At 48.1% G+C, this 26,446-nt stretch overlaps 1 protein-coding gene and 1 long non-coding RNA gene across 4 annotated transcripts in view; one reads left to right on the top strand and one right to left on the bottom strand.

Annotated features, from left to right (window-relative positions):
- Positions 1-26,446, bottom strand: part of INSC (INSC spindle orientation adaptor protein) — an 87,926-nt gene that overhangs the window by 27,864 nt on the left and 33,616 nt on the right. For all 3 annotated transcript variants that reach the window (XR_007404678.1, XR_007404679.1, XM_035704157.2), the window contains exons 5-6: positions 21,822-21,935; positions 15,283-15,408 (exon numbers count right to left, since the gene is read on the bottom strand). Coding sequence is in view for 1 of the 3 variants with exons in the window: in XM_035704157.2 (XP_035560050.1) it covers positions 15,283-15,408; positions 21,822-21,935 (240 nt within the window). In the remaining 2 variants the exon portion in view is untranslated. The remainder of the gene's footprint in view (positions 1-15,282; positions 15,409-21,821; positions 21,936-26,446) is intronic.
- Positions 8,324-9,490, top strand: LOC125753273 (uncharacterized). The gene is made up of 2 exons (XR_007404680.1): positions 8,324-8,414; positions 9,113-9,490. It is a non-coding gene; the product is annotated as an uncharacterized LOC125753273 (long non-coding RNA).

Raw genomic sequence — 26,446 nt, 5'->3', positions numbered from 1 at the left:
AACTTGACATAAATGGTATCATGGTGTGTACAGCACTTTGCTCTTTCCCCCCAGTCAGTTTGGGAAACTCCTAAGGTCTATTTTCACTGCTGTGTGGTATCTCACTGTATAAACCAACTGTTATTCATTTATATATTCTCCTGTCGATGGTCATTTGAGTCATTCCTCGGTTTTTGCTATAATATGCAGTACTTCTATAAATGTTCTTCCAAGCGTCTTCTGGTGCATACATGTCAGATTCTCTAGGGGTCTCAATCAAGGAGTGGAATTACTAACTCATAGAGCCTGCACATCTTTAATTCTACTAGTGTTGCCACGTTGTTTTGCAGAACAGCTGTAGCAGTTTATATCCCTATCAGCAGTGTATAAACTCAACTCCATACTCTTGCCAACATTTGGTACTGTCAGATTCTAAAGTTTTGGCACTTTGGTGGAGGTGTAAAATTTTTATTTTAATATGTATGTCTCGACTTTCTACCATGAAGCTCAGAGTCCTTTCATGTTTTCATTTTAGTATGATTAGGTCTGGTTCTGATTTTGGGTTTTGCCATTTGGACTTTTTCTCCGAATGGCCTGTTCATGTGTTTTGCTCATTTTTCTATTTGGTAGATTGTCACAGTGGGTCAATTTCTTGGGCCTTTGTGTCTGATGCTTCTGATCTGCCACTTAGCCTGCTGTCAGCAAGATGCCACTAGCCCAAGTTGATTTCCCTATGCATCACCATCTCAGCAGCTCCAACCCAGCCAGCTCACTGCAGTGGGAGGCCCTGAAGGGGACCACACCACTGGACTCCAAGCTTCCCAGTGCATGAACTAGTTCCTGTAGCATCAGAACATGCACAGGCTCTAAAGTCACACCTACCTGGATCTGAATCCAGCTTCTGCATCTTACTAGCTGCACAATTTTTGTACTTATTTTGAGTCTTTATGTATAAGTGGGGGTAAAAATACCCACCTCCGAGGATGTTGGAATTTAACAAAGATAATGCATGTATAATACCTGCCACATGGTGGTGCCATCATCCCACCTCTTCTGCATCTGATGCTTGCAGCTATCTAGATCTGGGGCCCAGAGTCCTACTCACTTTTCTATAGGCTCCTCTGGGACTGACACTCCGCTGGGAACCTCAGCCCTTCGTGTTAGGGCCCACAGGCTTTCCTACTTGTTTGGACATCTCAACTCATGCAGCCCAGAACTAGAACTTTTAAAAGGAGAGTGACTCCTATTTCAATTCCTGACCAGCACCAATAAGATGAATAACTACAATAGCTCGGAAGAGAACAAAGAGAAAAGTAGCACAATCCCTGCATCTCTTTATAGCTCATCAAACATTAATTGTGCACCTACCTTGTGATGGGCACTGAACTAGGCACTGGTACAAAGATGAATCAGGAATAAATAAGAAATGGAGAAGCAAAGACAGGCACATAGAGAAATAAAAGATGAAGGAGGGAGAATGAAAGAGAGAGAGATCATATATTTAAGAAGGATTTGGGGACTTGTCTGGTGCAGATCCCAGCCTCCCTGTCCCTCTCTGACTTGGCCTCTATAACACCTCTCCCTGCTGGGAACCCTCTCCAACTTGGTGCTCTCTCCTGCCTGGGACTCTATGACATTGTAGGGGCTCATCTCCGCCCTAACTACCACTTATCATTTGCTCCTTTAGTCTGTCTTTTGCATCCACCTAAAGTAGCTTACACCAGGCTCCCCCAACAGCCCACTTTGTACCATCTCAGTCAATAGCACCTAAGTCAAGTGGCCTCAGTGACTCACTAGGATGACCCCAAACCTAGCTCTCCAGCTCTGACCTTCTTTCCTGATATCCACATATACATTTCCAACCTGCCACTGAATCTTTTTATGTTTAACTCCAAAATTAATTTGCCTAGATATTCCACAGGGACCTCAAACCCAGTTCACCTAAAGCTTGGATGGTCTTCTGTGAACACATGCCTGCCTCCCTCAGACAGAATGTCTCTGTCCTCCCAGCTGCCATACCACTCCGATCTGATCACAACTAGAGCACTTATGGTGTCAGGTTGCTCTCATAGGTTTGTATGTCTACCCTGCACTAGATGTGAGCTGCTCTGGACAGCTCCTGTACTGAATCATCTCTAGTCTCCAGCACCCAACTGAAGCCTGACACATGGCAGTTAACACAGCAGGCTGAATGACAAAGAGACAGAGGCCTGGGGAAGGAAAGAGATCACCAAGGCCATGAAGCACATTAGTGCCAGGGCCAGGACTCCCACCCTGGTCTCCTCATTCTTTGCCCTGTGCTCCTCTGGACAGCCTCTGGGAAGGGCAGTAAAGGGAGAAGTTAGTGAAAGGGTCAGGTCAAAGAGAGTTGCTTAACTTAGCTCGTATGATGGGCCCAGGAGTGACCCAGCCTGAGGCCAGCTTCTTCAAACACTAGTCTCATTTCTGGAAAGTCTCCATCCTCAAACCACCCCCTTCCTATCCCTGGACATAAACTTAATGATGCCAGGAGAACAATCTAATCAAAGCACTTTCACATCCCTAAAGAAATTGCTGTTGGAAGCACTTATATGTAATTAGCTTTTACATGGAAAAGGATGGGCCTGGGCCCAAGGCCAAGCTTTCCTCATGGGAGAGCATGCAAGTGGTGATGAGGATGGTCTAGCCTGGTCATCCCCTGGGAAGCAGGGCTGCTGCACCTGGAGTCTGGACATAGAGGGAGCTGGAGAATGCTGGGATTCTCCCTGAGGGGTGGTTGAAGGAGGATAAAACCCATGCAGTTGAGGAACCCAAAATATACAGTAAATATCACATCATATTTAGAAGCAACATTCTCTTACTAGTTATTAGAGAAGCATCACTGGTACCTTTTATGCAAATATCTCAAGAAACGGGGCTAGTCCATAAAGACCCATCAGATATACCGGTGCTGGGCTACTATTCTCCAGTTCTGTTCTGCATGTTTAGTTTTTAGGGAAAGGCAGAAGGGTTGTTGGTTGCTGGGTTGTAACAGTTAAACAGAATCACCCAAATATGGTGGTAACTAGCCACAGGAGAGGGAGTGTGATCTAAAGATCTCCAAATTTCCTCCTTCACCTTTCTGTCCACTCAGACACCTAAAGTCTGTAGGGGGGAAAAAAAGACAAGTTGGGACTACAAAGCAGGTGGGATTCTGCTCATGTGACCAGACAGGGCAAATCTGTTTGCCCAGGGTATATTTTGCCCAGAGAAAATTCAATCATAGAGAGGGAAACAAAGGTCATGTCCAAGAAAGCAAAGACAAGTATAGAGCAAGGGTCAGGGCACAGCATTAGGTGTGATAAATGAATCCATCCCTCAGAAGCAAGATCTGAATGTGGAATATAAGCCAGATCACAGCACAGAATCTGTGAACAATGTAAACAGTTAAAGGCTCACTTTACAAAATGAGGTATTTGTTTTAAGGAGTGTTGGTAGAGCTGACAATTTAGTAGAAAGCAACAGAAGGTAAAACAGGCCTCCAGGAGGATAATATGATCCTCCTCCCAAAGGAACATATCCCAGACAGCGCTCAACCTCCTTTACTATTTCAAACAAGAATCTCTGATTAAAAGCTAAGTGTCAAAATGGATAAAACAATTATTAATATGTAATAGGGAATGGGACAGTGGATGAAAGGGATTATATAACCAGTTTGGAAAGCAAGTCAGTGAGGTAGAGAGAGGTGAAATATTGCAGTGGAGGGAAATCAGGGATTGCATTCCTTTACTTTACTGACAAAAAATCATTTCAGACGATTTTCCTTAAGGTGGACTGTCAAACGGATGCAAAATGAAGGCATTTGAGGGTAGAAGGAGTGGAGTTTGTGAGAAGGTATCAAAAGGCCAGTAAAAACAAGTTCACTTCCCTTTGGGTTAGGGTTAGCATGCCTGAGCTGATGTAAAAACATTAAGTTTTCAAGCAAAGCACTGCGGGGCACAGCTCAGGCGGGAATTGTACTAAAAGTACTTCTAGATCTTAGCCTGGTTCTCAGATGATTAGAATCATCTGGGAAATTTTTAAGCTACCAATGCCTAGGTTTTACCACCAGAGAATCTGATTTCATTGATTCAAGGTGATGTCTTGGTATCAATATTTTTAAAGGCTCCTCAAATAATTCCAATGGGGATCCTAGGTGGAGCACCACTGTTCCAGAGGCACCTGTGGTTTTGTAGAAGCTGCATAATTTTAGGAGAGAGAAAAGTCTGGCTTCACAATTCAGCTCTGCTACTTGCTGACTTGGTGAAATGAACTAGTTACTCATCTTCTCTGAGCTTGTTATCTAATCCTTGAAATGATACTGATATCATGGTTAATAATGAAATCGTTAATGAAATATTGAAAGGATTCCTCCCAAATCAGAAACAAGACAGATATCTATTATCACCACTCCTATTTCGCATTTTACAGTGGCCCTAGCCAACGAAATAAGACAAGAAAAAGAAATAAAAAGATAAAATCATCAGAAAAGAGGAAGCAGAGCTGTAATAATTTACAGATCCCATGACTGTGTACATCTGCACACAATCCAAGTCTATTTAAAATCCAAAAGACTCAGTATACCATTATATTCAAACTTGTATTTTCGGGGTGCCTGGGTGGCTCAGTCAGTTGAGCGCCTGCCTTTGGCTCGGGTTGTGATCCCAGGGTCCTGGGATCAGACCCCACATTGGGCTCCCTGCTCAGCGGGGGAATCTGTTTCACTCTCTCACTCCCCCTGCTCATGATCTCTCACACTTGTTCTCACTCTCAAATAAATAAATAAAATCTTAAAAAAAAAAAAAAAAAACCAAAATTGTATTTTCTATGTATCGGCAACTTAGGGAAAAAAAGGAATTCTAAAATAGCACTTAATTACCATAAAAACATATCCAGAATTAAGTCTAAAAAAGATGTGCAAGATGTTGACACTGAAAACTCAAGATATAGCTGAGAGAAATTAAAAGCAGTCTGCATAAATAGAGGTGCGGTACATTTATTGATTGGAACACCCTATACTGTTTAAGATGTCAATTATCCTAAAATTTATTTATAAATTCAAAGAAATCCCATCAAAATCTTAGCAGGAGTTTCTGTGGAAATTAACAAGTGGATTTTAAAATGTACATAGAAAGGCAAAGAACTTAGAATTACAAAGATAATATTAAGGAAGAACAAAGTTGGAGGATTTATACTACCAAATGTCAAAGTTTCTTATAGACTACAGAGACTCAGTGTCATATTGGCACAAGGATTGACAAAAGGACTTATGGAATACAAAAGGAAAAAAAACCCTCCAGAAACAGACTCATGCATATATCATCACTTTACCAATAACAAAGGCACCACTTTCATCACAAAATGATGAAAGGTAGTCTTTTTGGCAAACAGCACTGGCTCAGTTGGATATCATATGGAAAACACTGAACCTCAAATACCATTAAAAAATTAATTTAAAATGTATCATAGACCTAAATGTGGAGTGTAAAACAATAAAGCTCCTAGAAGAAAATATAGACGATCTTCATGTTTTGGGGGTAAACAAACATTTCTTAAATGGACAAGAGAAGCACCAGCTACAAAAGACTAGATCAACAAACTGGACTTTATCTCTGTTAAGCATTTCTATTCATCAGAAGACACCACTAAGAGAATGAAAAAGCAGCCCACGGGCTGAGAATGTATATTCTCAATACATATAACCTGACAAAGGATTCATATGTCGAATATTTTTTTCCAAGTTTATAATTCAAGTACAAAAACACAACAAGGTCACTTTTCTTTTTCTTTCTTTCTTTCTTTTTTTTTTTTTAATGTGTAAAAGTCTTGGACAGACATTTCACAGCTGATAGCCAAAGGGTTGATAAGGATGTGGAAAAATGTTCCAAATCATTGCTCATCAGGAGAATGACAGTGAAAACCATCATGCGAGGTCCCTCTATACCTGAGCAGCTCATAATCGGGGCACTCACTGCAGGCCCAGCTATTGCAAAGCTGCAAACTGCCCCAGACCTCTGAAGCAGCCCAAAGGAGAATGAAACACTCCTTTTGGAAACTTTGTGCGTTCCTCTGTCTTCCCGTCTCCCCTCCCTCCCTCCCTCATGCTTGTCTCTTCCTCTTTCTCACCACCCTTCCCTCTCCTGGTCTCTTTTTACGTCTTCCTGGAACCTGAGAGACACCATTGCTTGCTGGCAGGGGTGGAGGACACTGGTTCTGGCTCTGAGCTTTGAGAGCAGGCCTGACCCCCCCCCCCCCTTCCCGTGCCTGACTGTTCCCAGGAAGTGGGTCTTCCCTAGTCAAGTCTGCCCCAAACCTACACCTTCTGCAGTCCCCTCAGCCTCCTCACTATCTCCCCTTCTGGCCCCAGCAACTTCCTTTCCCAGGCTCACCTCCAGACTAGCACCTGTCCCTCTTCAGAAGCCAAAGGAGAAGGCAGTGCTAGTGGTAGAGGCTCCAGCCCTACACCCCGTCCAGTACCCCAAGGAACCCTCGCTTCCCCATGGCACAGCTTCCCTTCTCCCCAGCACTAGCATCATGTTTACATCTGACTTCTTATTTATTTTCTGCTCTCACCAGATTGCTTGGGGTACAGGCGGGAAATGCACCTCAGCCCACCCCACACATGCACGGAACCCGCAGGCCTCCATCTGTAAATTCACAGGGGAGAGAGGTGCCCTGGCAACTCCTAGAGGAACATCGCCCCCTCAACACATACCCAGTCCTGGAGAAGAGGCACCAGAATTCCCAGCCCAGCCAGCTCACCGATTCTGACTTGTGTTCATCACATTTGTCTTCCTGAATGACTTCATATGCCACACAGTCCCAGCAGAACACACATGTCCCTCCACCAAATGAGAAAAATTGAGGTTCGTAAGGGCTAGAGAGCTTGCTTGTGAGTTCTCAGCAAACCAGTGGTAAAAGGAAGGGCTGGCCTGGGTTCAGTGCACTAACCCCCTACCTGGGGATGGGTCTGTTGGGGACTCAGGAACATGAGCTCAGGGCCAGAGGGGTGAGAGGGAGAGGAAGGAAAGCTGAAACAAATGATCAGGGATAGATGGTACAAAAGGGGGCTCAGGGAAAATCCCACATACAGATTTTGGGGCATTATGTCCTTACTGAAGGGACGCATCAGTGTTTTCATTCCCCACTCCCACCCCATACCCGGGGCTGAAACAGCTCACAGAGGCCTGGCCTGGCTGTGGCTGAGTAAAGTCACATGACCTGCGCTCTGACCTCAGATGCGCTGCTCACAGTGGGAATGTGGGTTGCACATCACCTCCCTTCTCTGGGCCTCTGCCCTCTTATCTGCCACGGGCAAGAACGCACCAGAACTCTTGCAACAGTAGTTATCCCCACATGCAGCCAGCAAGCACTGTTGCCCTGGATGTGAAATCTGTTTCCCCGATGGGCTAAGGGGTAGGCGATACAGCTTAGGCAGGGCTCCGAGGCTGGGCAACGTGGGGCACGCTCCAGGGGCAGCACCCAGTACAGTGTGAGCACCAGGAGTGAGGACAGTGGTCGGGAAGGCTGACCAGGGAAGGGCATCCGAGCAGAGCGCCCGGGCCAGCCCCACCTAGGCAGGTCCTCCCCGGCAAGGAAGCCAGGAAGACATGCAGTGGACGACTCTGGTGGGAAAGGGAAGAGAAACTCACATTCATGGCACGTGGACTCATTTCCTCCTCACGGCCTGCAAGGCAGGGACTGTCCTTCCACTTTACATATGACAAGACCAGGGCCTAGCGGGCCGCACAGTCAGTATCCCCTAAGTGCTCAAACCGGACGTGGAGCCCAGGCCCGCTCACCAAAGGGACGAAGGGCTGGAGGCAGGCTGCTCACAGGCACCTCTGTGCCAGGATGAGGGGTTTGGGGCCTAGCGAGACCTGGGGGCTGGGGGTGCTTAGGGAGGGCTCTGGGGGTCAGCCCCATGTTAGATGACAAGATGCCTCCACATGGTCCTCCTGGAGGAGGCTGGGTTGGCACGAAGATGCTCCCGTTGCCTGGAATTTGCAGATCTCTCCCCCCCAAACCCCCCCCCCCCACACACACACACACACACGACATACGGGACACACTGTGCGGGATCAGTAGGTTGGGACCCCAGCCCACCAGCCTCGCCAGCTCCAGGAGAGCCTCCCGCCGCCGCTCTCATCCACCAGGGGCCGCTGTCACACAGCCCTCGGGGACCGACTGCGCCCGACCAAGAGAGCGCCAGCCCAGTTGGCAGCTGCACGGTTCAGGCTGTCGGGGGGCTCGTGCCTGCCACCTCAGGCTGCAGCCCCCCAAGCCAGCCAGGGCCGTCCTTCAGTGTGAACAATACTGGCCTGTGATGTCAGCGTGAGCTCTTGCAGGAGGCTGGGGCGGGGTGCAGGGAGGTGGGCCCCCTCGCATCCTGGCCGCCGTCCAGTCCCCGGACCCGGCTCCCCAGGCAGACGGACAAGGTTGGGAGCCTCGGAGCTCAGGGCAGCAAATGAACCCCGCTCCCTCCAGACAGCCCCCTAGCGGAGACGGGAAAGCGCCCGTGGGGGTCCCCACCCCTGTCTGCCTGCGGTCACAGGGGGGACAGCTGACCTGGCACCCTGGGGCTCCTTGTGCTGTTCCAGCCCATCCCCAGGGCAGCTGAAGGGGTGGGCAAAGCTGCTAAGCCCTGCGGGCTGAGCCTGGGGCGGCAGGGGTGGAGGGGGGCGGTGGGGTCGGGGATCTCCACTCACAGGTGTTCTCTCCCTGGGTAAAGAAGGGGCTGCGAGTTAAATTCAGCAAAGATTTCTTGCCCCACTCTCCCCACCCGCCCTTACTGACATACCAGAGCTAACTCCCCCGGGGGCAGAGCCGCCTGGAGGCCTGGGGTCTGCACCCCACAGCCTTTCCAGCTAATGAGAGATGGGGGAGGTTGTTGCAAACAGAACCTACAGCTGAGAGCAAAAGATCAGGGTTCTCATGCAGGCTCGGCCTCCCCCACTGTCTCAGCACCGTCCAGCATCACCTCTCCCCTCTGTCAAATGGGCACGACCATCCCTCTCGGCCTTCCTTACAATGTGATTGCGAGAATCAAATGAGCAGGAGAAAAGAAAAACTGGCTTTTGCGGGGAGGGGCGGGGTGAAGAATATGATCTATTTATGACCATCTGTAACCCTGCAGGGAACAAGCGGTGGAGGGAACGTCCTCACTGAAATGCCAGCGGGAACAGCTGACTCTCCCCCACCGGCCCCCTTGCACCCTGCTCCCTCCTGCCGAGGGTCTCTGGGATTTAAATAGCTGGATCCAGGCCCCCCTGCCGCCAGCCTAGCCCTTCAAATGTCAGGGCATCTCAAGCCCAAGAAGCTGGCCCAGGAGACAGGGGAGCGGTGGCGGAGCTGCGTGGAGAGGCAGCAATTTTCCCATCCGTCGCCACTGATGGTTTTCTTCTTGGACTTGAAATTGAGCTTGAGCCCTCGTTCCCTCCCTCCTGCTCAGCTTTAATTTCTCTCCATCTTTAATTTCTCCATCGATTTTCATTAAACTCTCCCTTTGGCTCCAGCACAGGGTGAACTCCTTATTTGAAAAAAAAAATGAAACGGGGGTGGGGTGGGGTGGGGGGAATAAAAGGAAGCTCTTCTGAAAGCAAGATTGTCTCTGGTCTCAAGGCTGGAAGAGGCACGGACTAGGACTGTGTCTGAGGCTGTCTCAGCATCGGGCTTTGAGTGCCCCACATCCCCCCCTTATGGCCCCAGACCCATAGGTCCCTGCCCCTCAGATCCTCAGATTCCCCCCACTCCCAGACCACAGCCCCAGTCTCGCTCTAGCCCCCAGCCCCCTGCAGCCCCAAGCTGCACCCTGGGCCTGTCCAGCCCCTGAGCCAACGGTGTCCCGACCATCCCTGTAACCACGCGGAACGTCTGGAACTCTGCTAGCACTGTTGTAAAATCCCCAGGACTCTGCCTCTCTGGGGGTAGGCAGAGTTGGTCCAGGTCAACCTGATGGGATGGAGACGAATGGGCCAGGAGGAGGGACGGGAAGCAGACACAGGCCGAGTGCTCCCTCCCGCAGCTGCACTGCATCATCTTCATCCTGGCAGCTCCACCAAGGAGGAGTCATCTCCTTGTTATGAAGAAACCAAGGTTCAGAGAGGGATGACTTGCTCCCTAGCCCCCTGCCAGCCTCTCTAATCCCTCTAGTCCCCGCCCCCTTAGTGATGCCAGTCCATCCACCTTCCCTGGCCGGTCCTCCAGAAAGGCGGCCATGACCAGTCCAGGCAGGCTGGGTTGTCTGGCCACCCAGACCGAGTGGGGGCCATCTGCTCTCATTGGGGCTGTGTGTCTCTGGGGCCCTCACTCCCTCCTGGACCCTTCTTTTCTTCCTCCGGTCTTCTCCAAGGTGGGGTCCAGAGAACACTGTCTCTTCTTCCAGGCTCCCCCAGTTCATTGAACACAGAGCTCCCAGAAGACCTCCAGCTCCATCACCAACCGGTCAGCTGTGGTGTCCCCCTGCCTTTGCTGAGGCCACTTGCCCTTGGTCTGCCTGGCCCTCCTTGGCCCTGTGAGCCCAGCTCCACTGCCTCCTTATTGCTGGCCCCACCAGGACCCCAGGCAGAGGTGGTGCCACCAGTCCTGTGGCCTCTGATGGCCATGGGACAGCCCTTTCCACTGTCTGAACCCCTGGGCTTCTCTCCAGCCACCCCCACGGGGAGGCAGGGAGCATAGCTGCTTGTCTCTCCTCTCCAGAGCCCAGCACAGGCTATGCGGAATGAGGGGCGATTGTCTGCCAATGACACAAGGGAAATAGGATGGATTTCCTGAAACTCACTGGTTTGGAGGAAACACGATGCGGGGGAGGCTGTGGCCAGGCTGAACCAGGCCTCTGAAAAGAAAGGATAGATTCTTGAAAGACCCTTCAGACACCTCTGGAGAGGCCTTTGCTGTGTTCTGACATCTTACCCCTCCAGCTCTCTAGAGGGAGTGTCCACGTCTGCCCCTGGCCCAAGCCAACCCCCCCCCCCCCAGCTAGCTCCCAGGAAGCCATTCCTCTGCAGTCCCCACCTCAGAACCAGCCAGCTACAGTTCTGAGCAGTTTCCTCATCTGTAAAACAAAAAGGATATAAGGACTCGTGCTCCAGCCCCACCCAGCTTCTCCATACTATGCACCGAGCAGCATTCCCCACCATGCTAGCCCCACCTCTCGCCAGGCCAGCGCTCCCCCGTCTACCAGATGGTAGTCTTCCCCAGGCCACTGATTTTCAAAACCTGGGCAATTCGCTTGGTACCAGCCCAATCACAATAGCCTCCCTGTGTCATGTGTACAGCACCATGGTACTGCACATCTATTCTCCTCTGACAGTCCTAGGAGGTGGATTTCATCATGCCCCTTTAACCGAGGACACTGAACCTCTGGGAAGGCAAGCAAAGTCCTCAGGGAAATGTGCCCAAGCTCATCGTGGAGAAGCCTGGGCTCCAAACCAGGAGAGCCTGACCATCAGAGGCCATGGCTTCCCCCACTGTGCTGGGTGGCTTCTCAGCGGATGTGCTAGGAGGGAAGAGATGAGTGGCATGATTGGTGGGTGATGGACTGAGAAAATGAATGAACAAGCGAGTGGATGACCGGATGACAGAAGGAATGAGGACTCGGGTGCCTAAGTGACCTCATGGAGTGAATGAATGAATCCATGGCTGAATCTAGGACCACATGAATGCCCCAAGCCCGCTAGAGCTCGGGCGTCACCAGGCATCACGCGGCAGGGTGTCTGGTGCCCTGGCTAGACCCATGCCTCTGACAATGGGATCTGTGCATGATTTAATGGACATCTCCAGGGTTGGAGGGAAGTGGGGAGCCGCATGACAAAGATGAATTTCACCAAATCTAGCATATTTCTCACTGCCAATTAATTAAGTGGGCCTCAGCAAGGAGCCCAGGCCAGTACATCAGCAGAAGGCTGGGACTTTGACATTATCTAACTAGTGCATGAGTTGGGTCTTTGAGTGGGTGGCTAGCAAGAGTCCCTGGGCACCACGCTCCCCATCCTGTCTTCACCTCACCTGTCACGCTGTGGTCTCTACTCTCCAGCCTGTCTCTGGGCCTCTTCACCCTCCACTCTAAACACTAACAACGGCCAACCCCATTGGAGCCTCAGAGGCCAGCACTCAGCAGCCCAGATCGCATAGTGGGGCAAGTGTGAGCAGGACCTAGGGGAGGGGGGCTGGCCAGGGTGGGAAAGACCCTTGCCTCTCCTGGGTATAGAACTTCTTTCAAGCTTGGAAGCAGCATGATATGAGGAAAAGAACACGGATGGCAGCCTCACAATATCAGATTTGAGTCCCGGGTCCATGGAATGGTTCACAGCCCAGGTTGGCTGTGGCCGAGCACACCGCTGCACCACGTATTCGCTGTGTGCTCTTGAGCAAGTTGCTTCACTTCTCTGAATCTCCCAACCTTCTATAAATAAGGAGGATAATCACAGCACCAGAAGAGTAACGATTACATGACACTGTGAAAGGAAGGGCTTAGCAAAGCGCTTGCCCGAAGCAAGTATCCGATGCGTGGTAGTTATCGTCCCGTCCGTCATTGTCACAATGTTCTTATTACCTGTTAGAGCAGGGGTCAATAAACATTTTCTGCCGAGGGCCAGATCGTAAATCTTTATGGCTTTGTGGGCTGTAAGGTCTCTTACAATTATTCAACTCTGCTACTGTAGCACAAAAGGAGACAGTCAATACCTAAATGGAGGAGCGTGCCAGTTCCACTACAACTTTATGAGTCAAAAACTTGAATTTGAACTTCTAATTTTCATAGAACACAAAATGTTATTTTTCTTCTGATTCTTTTTTTAACCATGTAAAAACGGGGGGGAAAAAATCTCAGCTTCCTGGTCCTACCGAACCAGGCAACAGGCTGAGTGTGACCCACAGGCCATGACTCGCCATCCCCTGTACTGGAATAGAAGCTCCAAGAGGACAAGGGGGGTTGGTGGGTTTGTCCACTGCTAACCTCCCAGCATCTAAAACAGTGCCTGGCAAAGGGCGGTCAATAAACAGTCGCCGATGAATGAATTACATGCTGTGTGATTCTGGGCAACAAGCCATGTCGGCTCTCCGGCCCTTGGTTTCTTCCTCTGTGCAACGGGGTCGCTTGCACACTCACTCGGGCAAGCATCAAGTGTAATTTGAATGCACGGGGAGCCAGGAGGCCAACACAACTGCTGAACCCTGCCGTTGCCGTTCTGGCCACCGGGCGGCTCTCTCCCAGGCTGGTCTCCCCCCAGCTCGGGGCCTGGCACAGGGGTGTTCAGGACTGCTCCTGTATGCAAAGTGATCTGCCCTGGAGGAGTGGGGGGGTGCCCAGTTAGGACTACCCTCTCCTGTGTTATGTGGGGGCTGGGGGGGGTGGCTAGCACATTGGCCAGGAGCAGCAAGGCAGCCCTGGGTGTAGCTGCAGGGACTTTTAGGCACTCAGGGCATCTGTAACACCAGGGAGGCAGGGAGGGAAACTGAGCATCAGACTCAGACAGACGGGGTCCAAGTTCTGACTCTAGAATGTACTTTGTGATTTGAGGCAAGTCACTGCAACTGCCTGAGACTCACTTTCCTTGTCTTTAAGACGGAGAGGTAAATAGTGCTCCCCTCGCCTCACAGGGTTCTAGTGAGTTAAAAAGGGATGTATGTTGGAGGCGAGGTCAGGAAAGGTGCACTCGTGCCTTCTGGCTTTGCAGCAGCAGCAGCAGGAAGGTGGAAGGAAAAAATCGCCTCCAGACTCCCCAGCTACACAGGTTTTCGGCTCTAAACAAAAAAGCTCTGCTGTTTTTCTTCCCCGGATTAAAAATTTCCTGCTGCTCTGCAAATTCTCGGAAGCCAAGAAATCCACTGCTTTTGGAGGACTGGGGAGTTCAGCCCCTTCTGTTTTGTTTTTTTTTTTTTCCTGTTCTTCCCACTAACCAGCATGAAAGAAGATGCAAAACAAAACCAGTCTGGCTATGTTTCCACTGTCCCAGGAAGAAGAATTTATGGAAGGAGACCATTCAGCACACAGCAGGAGATGTCCCATGCATTTAGTTCCTGGCCTGCCTGCCCATCTATTTTGTCGCCGCCGCCTCCTCCTCCATTCTGCTCCCCGCGTAAGCACACACATAGGAAGGTTTCCAATCCTGCGGGAAGGGGACGCTCTGCCCAGATACTCTGGCACTGGCTCTTCCACCATCCTGCTTTGTGACCTCACACAAACCACTTCCCCATTTGGACTCACATCCTTCCCTTCCGTAAAATGAGCAGAATCCCCATCCATCCTCCATCCTCGGCTAAAAGGGCCTCTAAGCCCATGGTCCCTGTCCTGTTACCCGAGCAGATTTGGAAGAGGCAGGCAGAAAGTGCCATAACCATCTGACTAGGAGTCCAGACCAAAGTGAAGAAGCTGGTAGGGTGTGGGTTTTCTGGGAGCCAGGACCAGACTGTAGGACACGGGTACTGAAAGAGGGAAACATTTTTTGTGCCATTCCCCATATAGACCCGACTCAAGGCATCCACCCCCAATCCTGAGAGTACCACGACCATTACCAGGATATTCCTGGCCTTGTACCTCTCTTCCACGAAACTGTTCAACACCTTTCCTTGAAACTTGGTTGAGAAATCTCCAGATGTCAGCCCCAGTCTCCCCAACCATCCAGGCTACAGTCCCTGAGGGCCCATCTGCAGGCCTCAGAGCCACTCAGGTCTGGGCCTCGGACTAGCAAGCTCATCTCTACAAACTGGGGAGAGTGGGGGTGGTGGTGGCTGGAATTAGTCACATGGCCCCAGGTTGGCCTGGGGCTGAGGCACCTGGTCCGACCAGCTCTCTACCTTCCCTCTGGCCCTGCCCACCCCATGCCATGTTGACCCAACATACACTTGGACTTAGGCTTCAGCTTCCCTTACCCAATCCCTCTGTCCTGCTGGAGCCTCACTGCCTGCCCAGGCCAATGCACATCCTTCTCTTGCCACTCAGTTCCCCCAGGGAGGAGGATCCCCCTCCTTCCACTGGGGTCCTGCCATGAGTGAAGGACCAAAAGCCCTGACCTTTGACACTACTCCGCACTCTACTTGCGCGCCTCTTGCTGCATTCTGCCCCTTGGACTGTTGGCCACTCCACCCAGAAAGTGCTGGGTGCCCCTTTGAGCCCTGCCCTACCTGGCCAGACTCCTCCTCAGTCCCTGTCCTCTTCGTCAACTCCCAGAGTCAAGATCCCAGCAGCCCTAGTGGAGAGATGCCTGGGAAAAAGTGGTTCTCAGGGAAGAGGCCCACGTGCCCAGCAGGTCTATGCCACCCCCCCCAACTCAGGGACCTCGCACCCTGCCCAGCCAGCTCTCTCACCTTCTCCAGCTGGTGGACACCCTCTTCCACGCAGCAGATGGAGGCCAGTGTACGTAGCGCCTGGGGGTACAAGCACCGGAAACTGTCCTGCCGGCAGACCTTGAAGAGTGCCACGACCCCACCCTCCTGCCAAGAAAAAGAAGATGTCACATGACCTCCCCGTGTCAACATTCCTGGGGCTGATGGGAGAATAACTGGCATCCCTCACTCAGCTGGTATGCTTGCAGATCTGGAGGGGAGCAGAACACACCACCCCAAAATATGTCACTTTGGCGTAAGGATTGTTTTGAGCTGAAGGTAACTGAAGAAGCAGATACCAGAGATCTCTGCCCTCCCCTGTTGGCCTAAAAGGAGGACATACATTTACAGAGATAGCCCCTTCCCCTCTCTACCAGGAAGGAGAAAAGTTAATCACCAGAGGCAAATTCAGACCCTTCCAGCATGGAGGTGGCACCAGGGGAATCCTCTCGACAAAGCTGACTAACCATCCTTCATCTACTATTAGTTTTCCATAGATTTGCCTTCCCACGGTCTGCCACCCCTGGAGATTCAAAGTTCTTTTCAGTTCTTTATTTTGTTACTTCTCTGAAAATGTATTGTTCTTTTGCTAAGAAGCTACATAAGTGCAAGTTCTAACCAACCCTGTGACTCACTCATCTCTGACTGCTCCCTGTGTCATCGTGATGCATATGCTAATAAACTTTTGTTTGCTTTTCTCTCTACTTAATCTGTCTTTTGTCAGCCCAATTTACCAGCCTCTGGTACCAGCCAGAGAACCAAAGATGGTAGAAAAAAAACAATGTTGCCTCCCCTAACGTTCCTATATACCCTACACACACACACACACACACAAACACACACACACACTCTCACACTTCCATGCTCAAATGCATGCTGCAATGAAATGCTACCTCCGCAAGAGATGTCACTCTTAATAATCCAAACTGGTGATGGGACTTTCCAAATGCTTCTGGGGCTGGGGTACCAGGGGCTAGGGCCAACACACTTGAGAGGGCCAGGCCCAACACCACTCAACACTGCTCCCACAGAGCTTGCAGCTTCCTCGAAGCAGCCTGCTGTGGAACAAGCCTGGAGTCATCAGAAATAGATTCTAAAAGCAAGCCTCAGGCAGATGAGGGGAACTGAAGTCTAGATGCCCAGTGCTGGCTCTCCTTCTGCCGGCAACCACCACTACTCTGCAGACGCTCCCAACCACCATGGCACGCATACAGAAAAAGGAGTCTTATTTATATCAATAAGAGAGTTTATTCCCATTTTGTGAGGGAAAAAAAATGTAAGTCCAGATGGGTGAAATAATTCACTCAAATCTACACATCCTTGTTTTCCCTTCTTTACTCTAGTTTGTAAGAGAAAAAAAAAGAAAGAAAAAGAAAAGAAAACCCTTCAAGAATGATCCCCCCTAGCTGAGTGTGGACACATGTACTTCTTTTGTGACAGTTGGTCACAGAAACACCTTTAATTTGTGGAGACTTCACAAGCGGTCTGGTGGGACTTCTGGGAAGAAGCCCAGGGTGAGACACTCATCCCAACTGGTCATATTTATTCTATAAAAATCACTGGAGCCACGCTGGCTGGCTCTCAGAGCAAAGTGGGAGAGCCAACAGATCACAAAGCAGACCCACCGGGGTGCCCAGCAAACCAGTGGCAACGCCACCATGGATGTCCAGAGACGTAGAAGCTGGACACCCCATAGCTTTGCCCTGTTTCCTCCCTCTCCCCTTCCCCCAGGGCTTCCCCCAGGGCTGCAAGGGTGCCTGCTTCTCTATGTCTCTGTGTCTCTCATGACAGATGGATAAAATGTATTAAAAAAAATAAAATAAAATGTATATACATACATATATAAACACATATATAAACATACCTTCCTATATAAGTACTTCCATGTATCTAAATATTTATACGTGGAGGGAGCTCCATGTGGCACCAGGGGAATCCTCTCGACAAAGCTGACTAACCATCCTTCATCTATTAGTTTTCTAATAGTGACTGTAGAGAAGACGTGAAGACTGATGCCACTCACCTTTAACCTCACCACTCCTGACTCTACCTAAACCTGTTGCACCCTGTTCCCCAAACTGGAAAAAAAAAAAAAAAAAGTTACAGGAGGAAGAAGAAGGTGAGTCCAGCAAAATACCATTCCCTGTCAGATTTTTGGGACCTCTCTTCAACACACAATATACTTCTCACCAGGCTTTGTTTCATGTTCTGGGGACATAGCTGTGACTGCCGGTGCAGATAATGAGCGAGCAACTGGAAGAGGCAGCAGCATGGCCCCCCTGAATCTTCCCCACCCGGCACCGCACAACAATCAGCACAGCAGCCCTCTTCTTTCTGAGAGTTGTGCTGCTTATCATGGCAGGAACCAAGATGATTTCATAATTCCTGACATTTTATGATCAGCTGAGAGCGATCCTTGACTTTCATCTTCCCACTTCCTTTTGGGGTTCATTTGTTGGCAAAAGGGCATCTTGTATACAGTCGGCAAAGTGCTTCAACCCGCCAAGAACTATTAATGGTGTGTCAGATGCCAGACGCTCTGGTAAGTACACTGAGCAAGATTGTCCATATTGAACTCACGGTCTGACAGCAAATGAGTCATGGGATGGAAGAGCATTTTTAAAGCAGGAAGAAATCTGGGAAGGAAGCAATGGAATGAGGAGGTGCAGGGTTATGGGAGCACAGAGCAGGAACTCCTACCGTAATCTGAAAGGAGATCGTGGAAGGGTCAAAGAGAGGTGCTCTGATTTTCAATGTACGTCACTACTCTGATAAAGATATACTCCAGTGGGTGACAAGGCACCCCCTGACTCCTTGCTCCACAATCCTTTATCCCCATCTTCCTACTTTCTCAAGGTCTCAGAGACATCTGACGAGGGTTCCACTTAAAGGCCTTGCTCAGAGTCACTGAAGTAAAATCCAATTACTCCTTGAAATGAGAAGAAAAGAAATAGGAATCCTAAGGTCTCCCCAGTCAGCCCTGCTGGTTGTGAATGAGCTCCCTCCACGTATAAATATTTATATACATGGATGTACTTATAGAGGAAGGCATGTTTATATATGTATTTATATATGTATGTATATATTTTATTTTTTTTAATAGATTTTATCCATCTGTTCATGAGAGACACAGAGACATAGAGAAGCAGAGACACAGGCAGAGGGAGAAGCAGGCTCCATGCAGGGAGCCCGATGTGGGACCCCAGGATCATGCCCTGGGCCCAAGGCAGACGCTCAACCGCTGAGTCACCCAGGCGTCCCTGTATATACATTTTACATGTGTATGTTTATCTTTAGCCATATGCAGTACAAATATTATTTATATGTACGATGCTAGAGATGCTAGATAAATAGATACGTAGGTAGATACACAGATACGTGGATAAATACGACAGAAAGACAGGAAGGTAGGTAGGTATTCATATCTGGAGCAGACAGCAAGGAAATGGTACCAAAGAACACCAGACTGAGAGTCAGGCCCAACAAGGCAGCCTTCCTTTGGCTCCGGAGGCACTGACCCCAGCATGACTATATTTAAGCCTCTGTGCCCATTTGCATTGGATTCTCATTACATTGTTTCCCAAGCCTGGGAAAAATAGCTTTATTTGCATTTTTAGCTACTAGGGAAGCTAAAGGGAGGAAATCCTAAACCCAGACTGAGGGGATTCTGGTTCAAATCCTGACTTTGCTGCTGGTCAACTTTGACTAAAAATGGGGTCACAGCAGTGACACAGCCAAGCTATTGGGGGAACAACTGAGTTAATGCATGTTTAAGGGCCTGGCACCCAGTTCTGGACAGCCAGGTGAGGGTCAGGCGGTGGAAAGCTTCCTGGTTAGAAGAGTGTCTCAAACCCTCATAAAAGGTATCCCAAGAGTTGGAATATGTGGACGGCAGAAGAGGAAGGAGGTCACAGAGAAAGGGAGATGGATTTGTTGTGTGGACTACCACCCTGAAGCCCCCTCAAGGACCCAAGAGCAGCACTCATCTTAGAGTAGAGCCGGGAATCGCCTGAGCTAGCAGAATTGCACTGTTGGCTAGAGCTTGTTTAATTTTATAGAAAGCTATGGGCTCAAAGCCAAAGTGTCTAATGGTATGTATTATTCAGAGAGACTTGGGATAAACTGTCATAAAGCTAAGGAGGCCACTTGTGGGGTGCAGGCCACTGGTGGGGGGAGTAATAGTGGAACAGGATAGGGGATAATTTTGACAAAGCACAGGGGAGTTTGCTCTATTCTGAACTCAGGAAAGGATGGGGCTTAACATTACCATCACAGGGAGGGCTGGTTTTGTTCCTTGGCTTTCAAAGGAACTCAAGAGCCTGAGAGGACAGACTTCAGACAGGCTTCCCAAATCATCTTCCGGAGGCATCTCAGATGGATGAGGGGCCCAAACACAGACCACGAGGAGGTGGGTCAGGCAGGCCACTGCGAGTAGCTGTGGCACATTTGTCACAATGTTGGGTCCACTTAATGAGCATCAACAGTGAGGATGCTGCATAGATGCTATATAGAGTGTACCAGGGACTCCCAGCTCCTGCATCACTTCAGGACTGAAGACCCAGACACAGTGATTCCACTGGAGGAACGAGTCTCACCATCTTCCAGGCTGGAAAGATGGGAGTCATCACTGAATCTTCTCTTCACTTCAGCCTTCTATCTACTCTCTCCCAAGAGCCAGAGACATAAGAAGATTGAGATTAAGGTTCTGGAGTCAATAGATCTGATTAAAATTTCAGCTCTGAGCTTAATGCACATGCCCTCAGACAAGTGATTTACCTTCCCTCTGAGCCTCTGTTCCCTCATCTTAAAAATGGGAACACATCATAAGATCATTGGGAAGATCAGATGAGACCATTAATGAACAGCTGAGCACAGGGCTTGGTGAAAAGAAGGGATGCAGCAAATAATGTAGGTTGTGGAAGGGGAGAGAAGGGCACAGGGAGGAAGAAGAGGAGAAGAAGAAAGAGGAGAAGGGTCTGCTAAGAGGCAGCTACAGTAATGAGCAAGAGCATAGCCTTTGCTGCCAAGCAGGCTGTTTCAAATTCCAGCTCACCCACTTACTAGCTGTGTGACATTTAAAGCTCCCTAGTGATTCTAATATGCATCAGGGTTGAGAATGTCTGAGTCACTCTTTGGCCCAAGAATCTGAAGGGCCGGGATGGAACCAGAAGTCACCACTGTGGGCTTTAGGATCATGAGCTCTGAATTAAAGAGACTTGGGTTCTAATTCTGACTCCATTCTTTATCAGCTGTGTGACCTTGAGTAAGTCCCTTAAACCATTTCCTCAGTTATAGATGAGAACAATGTAATACCTACTTCCTAGGATGGTTTTATAATTTAAAGAAAATCATGTCTGTAAGGCATTAAGCACGCTGGACAGCAACACTCAAATGTTAGCTATTGCTGTTATATACAATTTACTTCTCCCCTAAGCAGAGTTGACAAGCAGTTACCCTCCTCTTCCAGATTTCTTGAAGGGCTTAGATGAGTGAATCTGAGAGTGGCCATGCCTCGGAATTAACTGTAGGGATTGTCAAGATGTAGATTCTCAGGTCTTACCCCAGGACCTCAGTAAATTTAGGTGGGGCAAAAGTATCTGTGCTTTCCAAAACTCCGTGAGGGATTATGACACAAAGTCAGGACAGGGAACCACTGAGTTGGAGCATCTTCCTGTGACTGCCATCTTAAGTCTGCTGGAAGACACAACTTTGCTTCCAATTAGATCACTGCTTCTGTCTCCATGGCAATGTCATCTCTCAAGTTTAGAAAAACAAAACAATAGTAAAATCGAAACAAGATCCTAGAGAGAGCCTAGGGTTATCAATTGCCTGTAATTGCCCTAAGTATTTGGACCCCAAGTATAAGGGCAAATTAACCATGAAGATAGCAAATTTAAAATTCCACGGTGGGGCGCCTGGGTGGCTCAGTGGGTTAAGTGTCAGATTCTTGATTTTGGCTCTGGTCACAGTCTCAGGGTCATGGGGTCGAGCCTTACATCATTGGGTTCCCCACTCAGTAGGGAGTATGCTCAGGACTCTCTCTCTCTCTCTCTCTCCTTCTATGCCTCCCCATTGCGCGTTCTCTCTCTAAAGTAAATAAATCTTTAAGGAAAATCTTCCATTGTAATTGATGAAAACCACTGTCCTCAATTTTGTCTTCTCCTCATGTAGTATTGCAGTGGTTGCAAGCATTTTGGGGGATCCATCAAGAACCTGAGTTGGGGAGATGTGTTTTGTGTGGATGTGGTGAGATATATAGAGACGAGGAAGGAGGCTTGATATTTCTAACAGACACCACATGAAAAGAATTATACTCTGGGGGCACCAGCTTTTCTCTCAAGTGGGAACTGAAATCAGAAGGCCTGGCTACTATTAAAGATGAAGACATCAAGGCCTAAAGAGGGGAGGTGACTCTTCCAAGATCACAGAGCAAACAAATGCTAGAGCCAGCTTTCCCACCAAACTAGCTTCCTCCCACTCTCCCCAGGCATGTCACTTTGGCTGCAAACCATGAAGCTCACCTTGGCTATGATGCGGCACAAGGGAGCCCCCTCTTGGGTCAGGCTGAACAGGTTCCCTGTGGTGGATTCCGTGGTGTAGATATTGTCTGAGGCATTGATTTTTCTCACCAGCGCCTAAGAAAAGAAAGCAAAGTCTGATGGTCACTCACTCCATCTGTCCTCCACTAATCTTCTTAATGGAATACCAGTGGGTCCACGCTTCTAGAATCTATTATCTGCCCCATCCACAGTCCCACTATGGGGGTGATGAGGTCTTCTAGCTTTGGGAAAGACATGAGGTCTAAACTACGTTTCAGAAATATAGGATAATTTCAAACCCCAGGGACACGGACAACAAATGTGCCCTGTTCCAACTGATCAGAAAATCGGCTCTCAATACTGATGGTCTCAATAAATACTTCTTTGTTGTTTACTGGCTTCAGATGAGAACAGACACCATCAGTTAAATAAATCATCAAGTTGAAAACCAATGAGTTGCTACAGCTATGACCAAAGAATTGGTTCCTTCGCCAATGGCAAACTCTAGCTGGGTAATGGGTTCAGGGGTTGAGTCAAGAGAAGTAATCTACAGTAGCTTACTGCTTGGGGAACATTTGCACTGTGTGTATAGCCAGGCCAAAACAGCAACCCTGGGAACCCTGTCAGGGAGTGGGTAACTGGGGAATGTCGCACTGCTCAAACTGATGAAACAAAGGCTCATGGTGAGAAGGCTGGAAATGACCGAACATAGGACCCAGGGAGAACTAGGAAGAAAAGCAAATGGAAAATTCATCAACAAATGAGACATAAAGATTAGTTTAGCTTATTTCTGGGAAAAAGCTTTTTCACATATCTTGAAACTACTTCATAATCAGCCATTTGCTTTGAAGCATATGATTCATTGATTATAAATGATTCCTACCTGCTAATTAATTCTAGCTGCTTGAGTTTCTCCTGGGAGATGTGGAGATAGTGATTCAGAAGAACTGCCTTAGGGGGGCTTCATGCAAGAAAATAACACCTCCAGAGCTCGTGCTCTGGGCAGCTACTCATGCAGTTTCAGTTGCTATGTTATTTTAAAATATAAAAATGGATTTGTTTTTTTAATTAAACCTAGTGTTACAGAAAAAAAATATTAAAAGAAAATGAGGAGATCCGAGTTCTAGTGCCAGCTTGCCTTTTTTTTTTTTTTTTTTTTTTTTTTTTAACACATTATGTTGATGAGGAATTGTGTCCGAAGTTGAAAGCAGGGACTCTGGAGCCAAACAGCCTGGGTGCAAATCCTGCCTCTGCCATTCTGTCCATGTGCCCCAGAGCAAGTAACTTAGCCCTTCTATACTTCAGTTTTCTTATGTGTAAAATGAGGGTGAAATAATAGTGTCTATTTCTTACAGTGGCTGTACCTATTTCTTAAGGTAGCCAATGTATGTATATAAAGGATTTCTAAAGGTACCTGGTACATGGAAGCAAAATAAAATTGTTCGCAGTTATTATTCTGTGATCTTGGGCAATTGAGATACACACCGTAGGCCTCAGTTTCCCCATCTGTAAGATGATTCAAATGAAGTGGGTTTAAGGCTCAAGGCATATGGCTCTCCCCTTCTCTTTTTTATTCAAACTCATAGAATTCTTCACACACACAATATGCTAATCTTCTACATAAAGCAGTCTAAGATTAAGTGCGTATTTAATCAAACTACATTAAATGTAAAAATTATTCCCTAAGATTTGATAAATGCCTCTTGTAAGAGATTCAACAAAAGGTAAAATTAATAACCAAAATTTGTCATAGCAAATCTCTGTAATGAACATACTTCTTAAAATCTTCCCCCATCATACCATAAGCGGTTATATAAGTGAACTAATGCTCTCATGAAAATGCCGATTTCATATATTGAGGTCCTGCACCTAAATCATAATTACTCAGTGTTCCTGATTAGTGTTTGCACTTCAAGCAAATTAGCATGACGTTAAACAATTCAACCCAATGTCTTTTGCAATCACCTGCTAACATCAGACCATTTATGTCTGAGAATAATTTCTTGCTAATGCCTATACACACATACACCGTAATTATACCTCAGATTATCTCACTGAATCAGCTCTCTGACAATGAAAAGTTGTAATCATCCTTTTCACAAAGATAAATTTGGAAGAAATATGAGATCAAAGGCCCCACTGAAATCGTCAAGGGCCTAAGCATCACAGTGTGTAAGGGCCGGAAGGGCTCTCAGCTGTCTTGTCCAACCCTCACTTCACAGGAAAGAGAGGCAGAAATCTGACCAAGGTCATGCATGTGATACGTGGTGGAGTTAGCTGGACCTTAACTCCTGTGAATCTGACTTCCTGTTTTTCAAAGTCAGTGGATCCATCTCCTTCAAAGATGGCAGGACCTCACCTAGACTAGCAAAGATGGAAGTCTCAGGACAAGGAGAATATCCAGCCTCATTAGCAGCTCTCCCTCCTGGCCCCTTAGCATCTACAGCCCCCTGCCCCATGGTAGCCAGAGCTCCTGATGCAGGGGGCAGAGTTGACTGGGAGCCCCCAGCTGCTGCACCCCCCCCCGGCTCTACCCCTGTCTTGATTGAGGCCATACCTCCCTGAGCCACTCCCAGATGTGACCAAGTACAGCAGGCAGGGGTCCTAGTGCAGCCTGTGGCTGTTAGGGGGCACTCCTCCAACAGGTGACTTTGGCCTGAAAATTTCAAGTCTCTTCCATCCAAGTCTTCCCTTTTATTTCTGTTTTCAGACCTGAAACATGGTTTTCTGTGCCTGCCCCCACTTCCTCTCCTTTATCCTTGACAGGCATTTATCACATCCTCTCTTGGTGTCAGCTTCAAACTACCACAGTCTCTAAAATCAAGATTTGTCAGGCAATCAAGGAGGAACTGAAGAAGTGTCAAAAATATGCCTCACCCTGTATCGTGAGAAGAGTGGCGGAAAAGAGACAAAATAAAGGAACAAAGATTGATGAAGCTGAATGACAGAAATATTGTTTTAAAGACAAAGTAGGCAGAGAAGAAACAAAGAAACTAGAATCTTGAAAACCAGGAGAAAGGGATAAAGAAGAGTTAGGGAGGTGCACATAATCTAGCTGTTTTAAATAAGGAATTCGAAGAGGAAAAAATATTTTTAATTGTTTCTCAGTCAGAAAGAGTGACTGCAGCCCAGTGAAATTGATCAGGAGAGGTAAAGGCTCCCACATCAGCCTGGAAAGTTCCTCAGAGGGAGCCAGGAAAATACTGTGAAGGCTCTGCCTAAAGCTTCAGACAGAGAACCACAGCTGGGCAGTTAGGGCAGCCCAGTCATGCAAAGGGCTTATATACATGTGGGCTGATGTGACGGGGTGTAGCAGATTAAACCCGGCCACAGATTCTTTGCTACTCCTCCCTTAGACAGGTGGGCTCTACTACCCCGTGCCACCACCACCTTTTAAATCTGGACTGGCCCCAATGACTTGCTTGACCAATAAAAGCCAGCAGTTGGTAGAAGTAATGTTCCGGGACCTCCAAGGCTAGCTCATGAAAGACCTTGAAGCTGCCACCTAGGCTTCTTAAAACATTCTTTTCAGAGTCCTGAGTTGCCATGTAAGAAGTTTGTAACTCTAAGACTGCCATGCTGGAGAAGCCACGTGTGTAGGATCCCAGAGCAGTACTCTCAGCACACAACCAGCTGTCCAGCTGTCCCCTCCAAGGCACTACACATGTGACGAAGCTTTCTAAGACTCTCCAGACCATCTGCCAGCTGACTACCACCACGTAAACTCTGTTGAGGCCACGTGGAACAAAAGAATCACTCTGCCAGGCTCTTCCCACATTCTTGATCCTTTGGATGATACGATATAATAAAAATGGTTGTTACGCACTGAGTTCTGGAAAACAGGAGAGGGCTCCAGAGAATAGCAGGAGATATCTAAAGGATTGCTAGATAAATTTCTAGGTGAAAGGCTTTGAATATGAGGATACAGTATTGCTTGTGTCCTCAGAGAATGTAGTGGAGAAACACATGAATCAGGTGCCCCTGAGGAAAGGCACAGAAAGATTGGACACCCTGGAGACAGACAAAATCCCAACTAAATCCAGGCTCGGATTAGCTATTGTTGTGATGGGAAAATATCTCCTGGATTGGAATGTCCCATTTAGGGAGGCAAATGTGGATAAGATGTCTTAGAATTGGAGGTTTGGGGCAAACACAGACCTTAATTGATTTCATTTCTCTCAATAAGGCAAATTCCAACATCCAGAAGATTTTTTTTTTTTTGAAAAATGAAATAATGTGCCAGAAAGGAAGAAGTCAATGTGGTAAAACCACTGAAATCCAGCAATTAGTGCTCATTCTAGGAGTTAGTGCTCATTCTGGGAGTTAGATAAGGAAAGAGACCAACATGAGAAGCAGGGTAGAGTGACAGAAATTCAACAGAGTCTCCCTAAAAGGAGTCAGGGATTAAGAAAAGGAGAAAATCCTGGAGACATAGTTCATTAGTGGGGGGAAAAAAAAAAGAATGTAGCAGAAAGAAATGCTACTCAAGGTTAACATATTCAAAAGGTATGGAAAGACTGTGTTCTAAGAAGCATAAAGCAGAAGGACTGGTCTTCACGAGGCCTATAAGGATCCAAACTTCACGAACATCACAAGGAAACCTTCCT

The sequence above is a fragment of the Canis lupus genome, chromosome 21 (assembly GCF_003254725.2).
Source record: "Canis lupus dingo isolate Sandy chromosome 21, ASM325472v2, whole genome shotgun sequence".
Classification (NCBI taxonomy): domain Eukaryota; kingdom Metazoa; phylum Chordata; class Mammalia; order Carnivora; family Canidae; genus Canis; species Canis lupus.
This window is presented reverse-complemented; position numbering and strand designations above follow the sequence as displayed.